This window comes from Tribolium castaneum, chromosome 4, assembly GCF_031307605.1.
Source record: "Tribolium castaneum strain GA2 chromosome 4, icTriCast1.1, whole genome shotgun sequence".
NCBI classification, from domain to species: Eukaryota; Metazoa; Arthropoda; class Insecta; order Coleoptera; family Tenebrionidae; genus Tribolium; species Tribolium castaneum.
Window position 1 is genome coordinate 6,052,009 of NC_087397.1, and position 13,484 is coordinate 6,065,492.

The 13,484-nt window shown below is 35.9% G+C and overlaps 1 protein-coding gene across 2 annotated transcripts in view; it reads right to left on the minus strand.

Moving 5' to 3' along the window:
• The window catches only part of Ace (Acetylcholine esterase), a 38,581-nt gene extending 29,949 nt beyond the window's left edge, over nt 1-8,632 (minus strand). The window contains exons 1-2 of one of the 2 annotated variants that reach the window (XM_008202822.3): nt 8,148-8,632; nt 5,223-6,054 (exon numbers count right to left, since the gene is read on the minus strand). In XM_008202822.3, coding sequence (XP_008201044.1) covers nt 5,223-6,054; nt 8,148-8,480 — 1,165 coding nt within the window. In that variant the 5' untranslated portion in view covers nt 8,481-8,632. 2 annotated transcript variants of the gene reach the window in all.
• Between the last annotated feature and the right edge of the window lie 4,852 nt (nt 8,633-13,484).

The following is a 13,484-nucleotide window of genomic DNA, read 5'->3' on the forward strand; positions in this document are numbered from 1 at the left end:
TCTTTTTAAACGAACTGCATTTGCTCAAAGAGGCGCCAGACTGGAAATCGCAACTAACCTACAACTTTTGCAAGAGCGGAACTTTATATTTTAAACAGCGAGCACAATACGAACTATAACTCGCTGCCAACAAAGTCGACGAAAATCGATAGAAATAATGATTAGGCTGCAAGAAAAATTGGACCTGTTTCGATTATTTGAGTGAATTTTTTATTTATTTCCATTTTTGTTCCAAAGTGGTTAAACGGTCTCCCGGGCCCGTCGTGCGTTTATTTAAATCCATTACCACCCAACAAACGATGATTCGATTTGTTTGAGCAATTAAGCATTTGAGTAACCGTTTTATCGGGCGTTTGAAGCACGTCCAATATACATTCGGAATGAAATCCTTTAGAACACGCCGGATTTGTAGTAAATACCAACACTACCCACTCACATCAAAGATATTAAAGCTATCCGTTCCACACAAACGCAATATCATAACGCAGAGAGTTAGAGAAAATAAAATATTAAATTTGACGACCATCCCCAGCCGACGTCAGCTATGAAATTTTAAATCGCAACATTCCTTTGAAACGCATGATTATAATTTGTTCCCCTGAAAGTAAATAAATCAAATCATTGCAGGGACTGGGAATGGAGAAGTGCACGGCATTGTTGTAATTAAAAAAGTCAAGAGAGGGCCCCTTTGTCAATTAGCATATTTATTAAAACTTTTCTAATTTTGGCCGATTGCGAATATCTGAACTTTGTGCAAAATGAAAACATACTTTATTCATTTGAACCTGGCTGTAAATCGGGCTACGAATTCTTTCCTTTCAGGAATGCATTACTTATTGATAAATGCAAAACCAGGCTGGGTATCGCTCTGTTTTGTTTGGGGAAGGAGGAGGAAAAAGCCTCCTTTGTGAGTCTGGCGAGGATTGTTGCATTTTCGACGCAATTGCAATCTCTTTAAATGTCACCAACAGAAGGTTTATTAGCGAGTAACTAATGAAGCTACTGGTGGGCCAATTAAACACTGTCTTCAGACGTACTTGCAAATGTAATTGTTCCGTGTCAGGCGTACTGTCGCCTGCTTATCTCACTTTGAACAACTCGCGAGATTTATGCCACTTGATATTGCAGAGAGAGCGGCTTACGAATATCAAAATGTGCTCAAAAACGCGCCAACTTGGCTTTATTGTAGGAGCTGGAGGCAAACAATTTTTTCAACAATGAGTTCCAGAATCAATAAGTAAATAAAATCGATTTGCCATTATCCAGGACTTGGAGTAATTTATTAAAGAAAACGTATCTTTTCATTCCAGTCTATTAACGTTCTCCTGATTATGTTGCACAGTTATTGACGAAAAACACGCGCTGCAGTTCGCCCTCACAAACATCCAATTTTTCAAAATGACTCGGACCATTATATTCGCTTAAATATTTTAATAACGAATCGACTGTCAGGCACTTGGCAACAGCCTTTCAAAACAAAATAAAAACTCGGCCTGAAACATCACGTTGTTTGGTCTTTTCGGAACTTTACTTCGAATTGAGTTACAGTTGGGAATTTCGGCCCAAGATAGAAACTTTTCTAATGCGAAAACATGAGTAAAAACGAAATGTGAAACATTTTGATTTATATGAGCAAAGTTCGCGTTTGTTTTTATTGCTTCTGATATCGCCGGTATAAAATATTTAAGCTTGCATACCGGCCTGCAATACCAGCAAACGGAATTAGAACGCTTTTACTGGCAATTCGATAGTTTACTGCCGAAATATCGACTCGACCATCAATGCCTAACACAAGTAAATGCTTGAATTTTCAGTTCTCAATGCAATCTCTTTCAAGAATTACAATAAAACTAAAATTAAATTTAAAAAAATTCTCCTGGGTTATTAATGCTTTTATAATCAAGGGGATGGAAGTGGTGACAGGTTTGTTGTTAAAAATAGTTGGGAATGACAACCAATGATGATTTATTATGAAAAAGAAAAACAGCCAATTATTTACACTCAAGACTGTTTTAAGCCAAAATTTCGTTGAAAAAATCGGTATTAACTCAACTCCATGGCCATAAATGTTTTTTCTCCACTTCGAATGTGGAAAATCAGACTAGTGTAGCATATACAGGCTCACTTAAAAGTATGGATACAGTTAACTATTATAAAAACCATTTATCCAAACTTATTGATATTTGGTATATTCTTAAGAGTATACAAATTCTATTGTTTCAGATGCTTATCAAATTTCTGTCTCCATTTGTTGTTAAGATACAAGGCTAACTTGATTTTTTTCAAATGACAACACATGTCAAATTTAATATTTTTATGAAGGCCATTTTTTCTGAGTTCTAAACTTAAAACAAAAAATTTCGAACAAATAAAATTTTGAAAATTTTATTAGCCTTGAAAATGTTGTCTCGATCTATCGTTAGCTCTTTGCTGCTTAAACATTGACCAAAAAATAAGTAAAACTTAAAAATAATTGTTAACATAACACTTTTAAAACTAGAAAAGAACACGTTTTAATTAAAGAAATAAACGCGAATACGTGATGTTCAAAATGATTTCCATTGGCTTTCTGTCGCCATGACCAACCAACATGAAATTTTTTTTCGCTGTTTTACTTTTAAATGTACCATTGTTAAACTAATTATTGACCCAAATGTATTTTTTGGTTAATATACAACAGATCGCTAACAAGTAATAACAGTATTTTCAAAGCTAACTTAGTTATATTTATGCAGAAATCCAGAATTAAATTTTTGAGTTTTTATTTTTTTTACTTTTTAATCACTGGATTCAGAAAAAAATTCTCTTTTAAAAATTACTAAATCTTACCTTTCCTGCCGTTTAAAAAAATCAAGTTAACTTTGTATTTTTAAAATAAATGACGATAGAAATTTGAAAAAACTTTCAGATGATAGAATTTAAACCCTTTTAACTGTTTCCCAAATTTCACGATTCTTTGTTAATCCGTTCTGAAAATATTTAACTGTATCCATACTTTTTAGTGTCTCTGTATACTCTAAGTACAGAGTTTTACATTGAATGAATGTTGTGTGACCATTATTTTTGTCAAAAATGTTTAGTTTTTGGAGTGTTTCGGCAACCAAAGGAGTAACGTAATGGAAAAAATGTTTTTTTATGGTAGGAGGTTTTCTGGCGTGAGTCTGTCGGTTCGTCCTTTTTGTGTAATGAGGGCAATTGTTTCTATTGAGCGCTGACCATCTGGTCCGTGACGTCACGATGCGCCCTGGACTTGATTAATAATGAATGCATTTCGAACGGTGGGTAGCTCCAACAAGTGAAGTTAGTGAAACGCGCCCCAGCGCCAAAATGGAAATTCTCACTGCTTTCCTATTCATGACCGGTCCCGATGTGTATTTCCTCCGATATAACAAGCAAAATGTGTTATTCCATACAGAGGCGAGCGTGCATTGTGTGCGGGTTACGCTACAATGATTTTATTCCGTCATTAAGCCGCCTTCACACCGATTATTCATCCAGTTATTTGTTTAATTACGTAATTAATAAGTCACATAGTTAATGAATTCATCTCGGCGACGGCCCGACAACTAAACTCGCACAAATTACAATCGCTACAGTAAATGTTTATGAATATAATAACACCTAGGGCGGCCATCGGTCACGCGATCGCTCGCCTTATATTTTATATGGTGCGGACGCGACGGTGACAAGACCTTCGGGCCTTCGTGACGAAAACACTTAATGTCATCCGAAGCCGGAAGATGGACAATCACAAGGTTTTTCACCGGACCACCGATAGGCGAATCTTATTTACGAACTGGGCTTTACCAAAATTGAAAGCACACAACCACTCAAACATTAATATGATAGATGTGATAGCTAATCTGAAGATCATTCCGCAATATGAACAACAAAAAACAAACAAATATGTTTACCGGAAACCGGAAATTTTGTTCCTATGTGAAAGCACAGGAGATACATTTTTCTAGAGGTCATGCCACACATACATCCTGTGCTACTCATAACTTATTAAAAGCACACACTTTTTGCATTAATTTCAAATGAAAGTCACCGATAGCTTTAATATGTTGCCCGGAGCTTTGCTCGGCTGTGGCAACAGAGCTTTACTCATTTGAAAAAATTCAGAGAAAATTACCCAACAATTTTACCTCAATTCTCTAAGTAGAACAGAATTGAACCAAAGGAGGTCATTGTTCAAATGCAGTGCCTTGAGAAATTACCTGTTTATGTTTTATCGATAACAATAAGTTATCATTAAATATCGACGTTATTTTTATGTGGGATATCATTCAGTTTTAAGTAATCGGCCATTTTGTTACACTTTCAATCAACCTGTTCATGTTTACACTTTCCTTTTTGTAATTTGTATGTAATTAAATTTTATTTCCTCTTATACAGAGTGTCTCACCTAAAAATTGCGAGCCTGGTATCTACGATTTTTCTCAACGGATTTTTTTTTAATATAAAATACAGATATTTTACAAAGTAAAGATTAAAAAAAATAAAAATAAATAACAACTCAAGTCTTAAAAACATAATTTTTACACGCCTTTTTAAAATGCGAAATCATGTAAGACTTATATTAAAAAATTCATCATCAAAAAAAAATGCTGTAAGAAAAAACCCATCCTTGAAAAACGTTTGTTTTGCAAGAAAAATAACTGTTAAACGTGAAACAGATGCGCATTACCATTGAATTTTGGTCACTCCTACTCGCACAAACGTAAGTGGTACATTTCACAAGAAGTCTAACAATTTACATAGACGAATATTGATTCCTTTTTCAACAACACAGAAATTTCTGCAAGTGCTGTTTATTTTTAAAGTAATTTAATTTAATACAATTTTACTTTTCTAACATCACGCACACTTTTGACAGTTTTTTCAGTGGTGCACAAAATGCTGCTTAGTAACGCTTCATCAATTGCTCCAAAAAATGACTGCTCAAATACTTTCAAAATTTGTATCAAGTTTTTACCAAAATAATTTTTTCCTTGGATCAACCGAATGATTTGGTTAATTTTTTGTGTGGCCATCTATTTTTCGGAGTTTAATGTATTTTGAAATTACATTTTTTAACTTGAGGTCATTTTTGCTCGTAATTGAAAAGCCATCTCCCAAAATTTCACTCCGTTGACAAATAATTTAGATATTTAACTCGAAAGGCTTAGGTGAGACACACTGTATATTTAGCGCTGGAAATTGTACTGATTAATCCTTACCTTCATCTTGGTTACTCCCGACCAGGATCTCCATATCCTCGTAATCCCCTTCCGCCAGCATATCCATGGGATGCTTGGGCATGAAGACGCCATCAACCGTAGGCGTTGAGGGGAAGCCCAAAATCCCCGAATACGAATTCCACTGTTGCAGCGAAATCGTCTTGGCCTCCACCGCCCTCATGCAATCAATGACCTCATGCGGCCTCGTCTCCAACAAGGAGACGTTGCACCCGCAGTCCTCCACCAGGACCTTCCCGATCTGCTGCGCCCTCTCCCCCGACATGTAACTCCAAGGGGCGTTCATAGTCCCCGACTGCAGAATCCCCCTCCTGGCCAGGCCTTTAGTAACCGGACTCAGGAGCAGGATGCTGACGGAGCCGCCTCCAGCCGACTCCCCAAACAGCGTGATGAGGTCTGGGTCGCCCCCAAAGGCCGCCGCGTTCTCCTTGATCCAGCGGATGGCCAGGGCTTGGTCCCACATGCCCATGTTACCGGGCGCCTCCTCACTGCCGCGAGGGAAGTACTTGCTCAAGTAGAGGAAGCCGAACGCCCCCACGCGATATTGCATGGAGGCGACGATGACGTCGGAGGTGGCGGCGATGATGTCGGCGTCGTAGATGTCCAGGGTGGAGGTGCCGCTCATGTAGCCCCCGCCGTAGATCCACACGAGGACGGGGACTTTGGGCCGGTCCTGGGGGAGCTTCTCGCCGTGGTGCCGGATGCGCAAGCGCTGGGGCACCCAGATGTTGAGGTAGAGGCAGTCCTCGGAGATGTTCGTGTTGGGGTTCCACATCTCCTCGCCCTCAAAGCCGGGGAAGTACTCGTAGCGCTCCTGCACAAGGGGAAACAGTTGCAAGACACCGCCAAATATTATTTTTTAATAAATTCTGATCATGTCACGTAAAATTAGTTTATTTACGAACAAAATCTTATAAATTTTAAATTTTAACAATTCGGTCGTTTTTTCAGAAAAATTTTTCGAACGAGATAGTTTTTGATCAGACCCAACAACGTTCTTTGAGTTGTTTAATTATACCAGAGTGAAGAAGAACCAAATGGTCAAAAAAGTGCAAGTAGATGTGTAATGTAATGGCTGTCTTCCTTATTTTAAAGCAATTGGATTAAGATTGAAGGACAAGTACGTAAAATAAGAGTCAAAAATTGACAAACTATTTAGGTTTTCATTTGAGTGTGCTGTTTATAACGAATGCGTTATAAATTTTATTTAAAAATACCTTATGTAGAATATATATTACCCCAACTTAGTAAATATAAAGATCTAAAATTACTTCTTGTTTTTTTAATTTTTTCTCCTTAAAAACTTTTCGACTTGTTTTCAATTTGAGTGTGCTGTTTATAACGAATGCGTTATAAATTTTATTTAAAAATACCTTATGTAGAATATATATTACCCCAACTTAGTAAATATAAAGATCTAAAATTATTTCTTGTTTTTTTTAATTTTTTCTTCTTAAAAACTTTTCGACTTGTTTCGACTAAATCTGTTGAAATATGTAAGCTTCTGTTCAAAAAATGGCACAGTATCGGCTGAAACATCTCTGTTTTTGGTGATTTTTCGTTTGGTTCAAGGCAACCTCACAAAATAAGTAAAAACAGTCTACTTTGCCCGAATGTGTCTGAAAACGTATATTTTGCACGTAATTCACTGAGTTTTCGATGAAAAAAACTTTAGCATTAGTAGAAAAATAAGTTAGTACATTAAAAAAACTGGGTAGTCAGCGAATAAGTTTTAATTTACGGGGCAGCCTAAATTTTACCAACGAAAATTGTAAAAAAAATAGAATTTTTGAGGTATTTTTTCAAAATCTATATTTTTTTAATTTTTGATGTAATTTGCAAAAGCAATCACCGAAAAACGTGTCTGCATTTTTGAAAAAAATGTAAAAACGGAAATTTTGCTTCAATTTTTTTATCGAAGATACCACCGTTTTTCATTCTAAAAAAAGATAAGTATTTCACTTCATTTTCAAAATATCTACATTAAGTCTTGAAAGTCGTTATTGTAAAATAGTGCTTTATGTTTAATGATTAAATTTTTTTTTGGAAATTAGGGGTGGACATTTTATACATTAATTAAAATGCTTTTTATTTCTTATTACAGTAATCTAGTCAACGTTCTCTAAGAGAAATCGTTTAAAATTGAAAAAAAAACATAGTATTTGCTATTTAAATTTTTTAAAGGGGTGGATTTGTTACTTTAGTAACAACATTAGCGCAATAATTATTTCTGAGTTCGTTCATGGCAAAAAACGTTTAAAATTTGAACGACAGGGTTCAAGATTAACAATTTTCAAAATATCAGTGATCATAAAACAATTTCGTGATTCTCGTCAATAAATCAGTCAAAATAAAAAATACATGGGTGCCTAGACAATGAAACCAGCTTCAAAGTGATGTCACTCGACCCATCTTGTCATATAAATTTTTTGAAGAGGTAGCTCTGAGCGCCAGAGGGGTGCAAAAAAAACTTTGAAACGAAGATAAAATTTGCCCCTCTTTTTAACTAAAATTGACCTGTTTCAGCATTTTTTCCAAACTTGGACGAGATTGGAAATTTCAAGAAATGCAAATTTTAGTTGGAACAGCCTGTATACTTCATTTTGAATAGCGACTTTGAAGAATTTATAGCCATGTGGGAAAAACATAGAAGATGTTAAGTTTGTGCTTTATTGTTGTTATGTTTGGTTGATAATGTATTTTTCTAATTTAAATTTAATGAAAGCCGTAAAAAATGCTCGAAAAAGTTGTTCGCGAGTCCGCGACCTATCCTTCCATTAAAATCACTGTTTTTCCAAGTTTGTAATAAAGTTTTTCATTCCCCGTTTCTTTTTTAATTAAATCCGTCCGGCCGTGCGTTCTGTGCAAAAGCGCCCCATCCCCCGGCACGCAGCCCTCCCTTCGGACCTGGTAGCACGAGTTGGGCAGCTTGGTGGCATCTAAGATGCCGTGCCAGGGATCGATGGGCACGGGCTTCCTGAACCTCAGCTGTTCGATGGGCGGCTTGGCGAAGGGAATCCCGGTGAAGACGTGCACCTCGCGGCCCAGCACCGTCTTGGCCTTGCCCCGCACCAGGCCGCTGGTGGTCTCCACCACCAGCGGGTCGCTGTGAAAGTCTCTGGCTTGGGGCGGACGCGTCGTCGTCTCCTCGCTGGGCCAGGAGTAGGCGCGGGCGGAAGCACTCAGCGACGCCACCACCACCACCACGACGACCACGACGACGACGAGATTCGAACCCATGCTGCTTCGGCTGGTTCACGTGGCCGCCATCGCCGACCGGCGCACCACTTCTAACAGGTGTCGGTTTCGAGCGCACACACAACTGCGGATCGCGGACACGACGACGACGCCTCTACGACGACCTGCCGCGGACTGTGCGATGCCATGGCGGCGGCCGGCAGGCGTGCGCGCCCCGCTCAAGACAACGACTCCAGGAGGGTTATTAGGGGACGAGGTACGCACCGATCCACCAACAAATTCACAAAAAGCACACAAATCCACTGATTTTTCTCAAAGAAGCACTCCTTTATTTGCCTGACGTTGCCAAAAATCTTCGGGAATCCACAACTTTCACCCCAAACTTCACTTATTAACAGTATAATGTTTGTCGTGGGGTAGAAGGATGAACGAAAAAGTCAGGTTCGTCCTAACTAACTTGATGGATCTTAAGAATTAAAGGTCTATATATTCGGTAAAAATATGGTCTAAAATACTTTAGGGTAAAGGTGCCTAATATGAGACACCACCTTTTTTTACAAGTTAAAGTTTTTTCAAAAAAGGTACTATTGTTCTACTCGTATATTATCAATAGTTCGTTATAAATCTCTACATCAACAGCGAGGCGATAGTGCTAGAAATTCAGTTCACTGTACCCTCGGCTGTGTCTTAAAATATGTTTGCAGCTCTTATAAAAAGAAAAATAGTAACAAAATATTGTTTATTGTTATTAGCGTATAGCTAACATCATGTAGTATTAATTTATCATGCCGTTTGTTCCATATATTTTATACTTCTTCCGATAAATCCAAACCTTTAAGAAATTTCTTCGAGGTCTAATATGAGAAACTTAAAAACTGGCTAAAATAGACACAGATGAGTAGACCAATGCGAAGAAATGAAATAAAAAAGGTTTCTCTGCCCTTTGTTGTGAATATAAAACCTGAAGAATTTTTAAATTTGTTTTCAAAGTATTTTTTATTTTGACAGAAAATGTTAATTTGCTTTACTAAAAACTGTTATTTTGGTTAGGAAGTTTGTTATGTTTATTTTTTATTTTATTTATTATTTATTTATTATTTAGTAAAAAATTTCTCATTATAAGGGTTTTGACTTTGTTCCTCAATATGAGAAGACATACTCAGAGCGCATACTGACTCATATTGGGAACCTTTTTTAAAAAAAGCAAATTTCACATATCCGACAAGATCAGACTTTTAAACTAACAAATAAAAATCCGAATCGTTACTGCATTTTTCTGATGAAAATAGATATATGACCCCTTCAGAAAACGTTTGTTCCTAATGAAAAATATTCAAACAAGAAAAAAGTGAATTTAAAAAAAGTTGTCTCATAATAGGCACACAATAGCTAACAATTCTTTTTCTATCGTTGACTAATTTAATTACAGGTTTACTACAGGTTTATTATTTTTCTTTGACAAAACGGCTCCAACAGCAGTACCAGAAGCACTGTTTGTAAAAGGAATTCATTATTTTCAGAATAATCAGAATATTGAAGTATGTGCGTTGTACTTAAAACTTTTTTCAAAATTAAGAAGGAATTTTGACATTTTGAGCACTATTCAAACTTTTTTTTACTAAGTTTGTTTAAAGGTGATGCTATATCAGCAAAATTTGACATAAATCTACGATAATAATTCGCAGAGGCTACAAATCTTTTTATTTTATCTGAATTTTTTGGAAGTGGGTGTTCTTCTAAATTTTGTTTGGATCGGGTACAATACCAAGAGTGGTAATTTTTTTTTCAAAAATTAACATTTTTACTTTTACATTTACATTTTTTTGAGATAAGTAATAAGTAATTTAAAAAATTTACTTCTCGTAATCAAGTAAATATTTTCATTACATTTTTTGATGGTCTTCTAAATTTCTTCCAAGAACATCTAAATCATTTAAGTAGACAAAACAATTTTTCATAATTTAAACCAAACGTTGAAACTGTTATTAAACAAAAAAATGCAATGGGTGATGTTTTCAACCAATTGGTAATGTTTTCATTTGATACTGTCCTTCATTTTGAATACGGTATATTGTTTACTTCCTGGCAAAAGTTCTACTTGATAGTATCCTTGACTAGCATCTAACTGTGCACCAGAAAGAGAATCGAGAATATCATCTATTATGTTTGGCAAAAGAAACTTGTCATTTTAAATTTTTTGATTAAATATTATTGTAATTTATTACGACTTTACAGAGGGCCTTTCACTTTTACATTCTTTTATTATATCGTTCTCAAGCATTTTTTTAATTTGTTTATTTATTTATCTTGAGGGAAATGAAAGACAACTAAAAATTTGGCTATGATTTGTTCAATAAAAGGTTCTTTTATTTCAATATTTTAAATTTAATAAAACAAACAGTTTTTTGACTCTTCTGACTCGTTTAACTTTAACATTTTGTATTTTGTTAAATTCACATATCTTGTATTTGCTATGTTAATGTACTTTTTATTCACAATTTTTTAAATGGACCGAGTATTTACTCGTATTTAAGATATTTACAGGAATTTGGATTTCCTGCACAAGCAAAAGCCAAAATTTCTTTCAAAATCCTCACCAAGAAAATCTCATTACTAATTTATTTGGAGTAAATTTATGTCAAGATATATTTCAACGCCCCTGCCTCAACAATAATATTGTAGGGGTTGTTTTTTGCTTAGATTTTTCGGAGGCGCTATGTCGTCATTCTCTGTCTATTTTGCCCCATTTGTGTGTTTATTACGCTTCGCATAAAACAACTTAAGTGAAAACATCGCAAAGAACAAAGTATGTGGCCTCGGGCCGGGTCTGTAATTAAGCGTCTCTGATCGTAAAAGCTCGTAAAAAACGTATCTGCGTAATTTCTCTTCTTCCAGCGTTGATCAGATTTGTCAAGCATCGGATCGAGCGAGACGTGCTGATTTAAACAGTATAATGGCCACTAATGAAGCTGATATAAGCAATTGGCTTTTCCTGCCCATCTACGCTAGAACAATCAGTAAACCCCACCTGCTGCAACGCTCCAACTCGACTACAACTAGTTTCTCGACTGTGACTGTGGAAAACTACACCAGCGAACGAGTTAATTTTCCCCCAACTGTGAGAAATAAACGCTTGCTGTCTACTACGGTTTTTAGATAAACTTTCTTCGAATCTGTCAAATTTCTGAAGGGAAAGAAGCTTTCAAAGCACGAGCAAGTTTTATAATTTACCATCTTCAAGGCGTCCTTGTAATTAATTTATGATGTACAAAGCATACGTGAAAGCTTTGCGGAACTTTTAATTAACAATATTTTTTTTTAATTTAGAGTCGGCAGTAAAAATGCTGAATTGGCGAAATAATCAAGCTGTGTTGTTACATATTTGTACCTTAATTAACCTTTCATGAGCTTCAAAAATACACTAAAAAGTTAACTCGTAAACGGTAAATTACATAAATGAGACAATAACCACAGGATTTGTGGATAAAGGAGAATGTTGGGAATTTTGTAATTTAATTAATAAAGTTGGGTATGTTATAGAGAAACCGGACAATAATGCGAAACAGTCTCTACACAATGCCACTATTATACGTTTTATTTTACAAATATAACCACTAGCAGAATCTTCGCTCTGCTTCAATTTTTCTAACCCAATTAATGCCACAACAAATTTACTTAGTTTATTATACGAAGTAATTCAAGTTTTATTCTTTGTCAGGTAGCCCAAAAACTTACAGTACCCACAGAAGATTTTTTTGATTAATTATGTACTCTAAAGTATTATTCATATGAACATATGTATATTTAGAGATGTAGGTTAATGAAATTTTGCTTTTTGTTAAACATTTTCAAACCACATATGGTATTTGTTGTATTTTTTTGTGTCAGATTTACGGAGCTCAGGATGGAACTAGAATAATTACTTGGTACATACGCTTGTTTGTTTTATTTGAATGTATTTAATAATCTGCTAACTACATATATGAACAGATAGGTGTTTTGTAAGCTGAGTTATAAAATATATTTTCAAAAATGTTGTAGGAAAACGCTCGGAATTTTTCTAGTAGCATTAAATTTTGGCCTTTAAACGGCCATAATTACGCATCGACGTTAAATATTAACGAGCTATCGACAAAGTAAAACTTCAACAACCGATTGAATCAATAATTCGAACTTGGACTATTGTTACAATAGAATCATAATTCACAAGACTTGACAACTGAAATTGTTGTATCATTTAGTTGTCTTTCGTAATTTAATCCAGTCCGCGTAACGACAAATTGGATTATTTATTCTGGAATAAGGGAAAACAGTGGTAGAAACTTGCAAAAATCAGTGCGAGTTAAATTGTTGATGTGACACCACACCGGTTATTTTTCCAATTTCCCTTTATCTCGTCAAGCGTTGTAAATCGGCCCCTATAAAATTCGCCAATTTCTCGTATTCGGCACCTGATGATGAATTCCGAGCATATTTGAACGTAGCACCTAATCTAGAAATTCGTGCGTGGAATACTCGCCGATAAAATAATGTAAAACCGTCAAAGGACAGCGGACGACCAAACGACGGTTCTGCAACAGTCAGGTGCCTCGACAGCGAGCGTTTTCACAAACCTACAGGATACAAAATCAATATGACTTCACCTGGCTACTAGCCGTGGCCATCGCTACCACCTGTCAAACCTTGTTTTGCTCTCCTTTAAGCTGTCACAGTTTTAATTCGCGCCGGAGATAATAGAGAGCTTTTTTGAGAAAAATCACCGGAATCGTTTTGGCGCTATGAATACTGATATATCGAATTACCATACCCGCCAGCACTGAAAACGATGCTCCGGTATTAAAAGCTATCTTACAGCTCGCAGATAATCTCAATGGAAAATGTAATACTTCGAAAGCAAGTTTCACAAGTTCAAAAGAAATACCAATAGTATTCTAACATCAAACCTAATTCGAACAAACTGATACCAAGCACTCGTTCACTAAAAGGCACTAAACTGTATTTCAACTCTGCAAACTAATATTTCATGGAAATCGGCCCTCTTTTCGA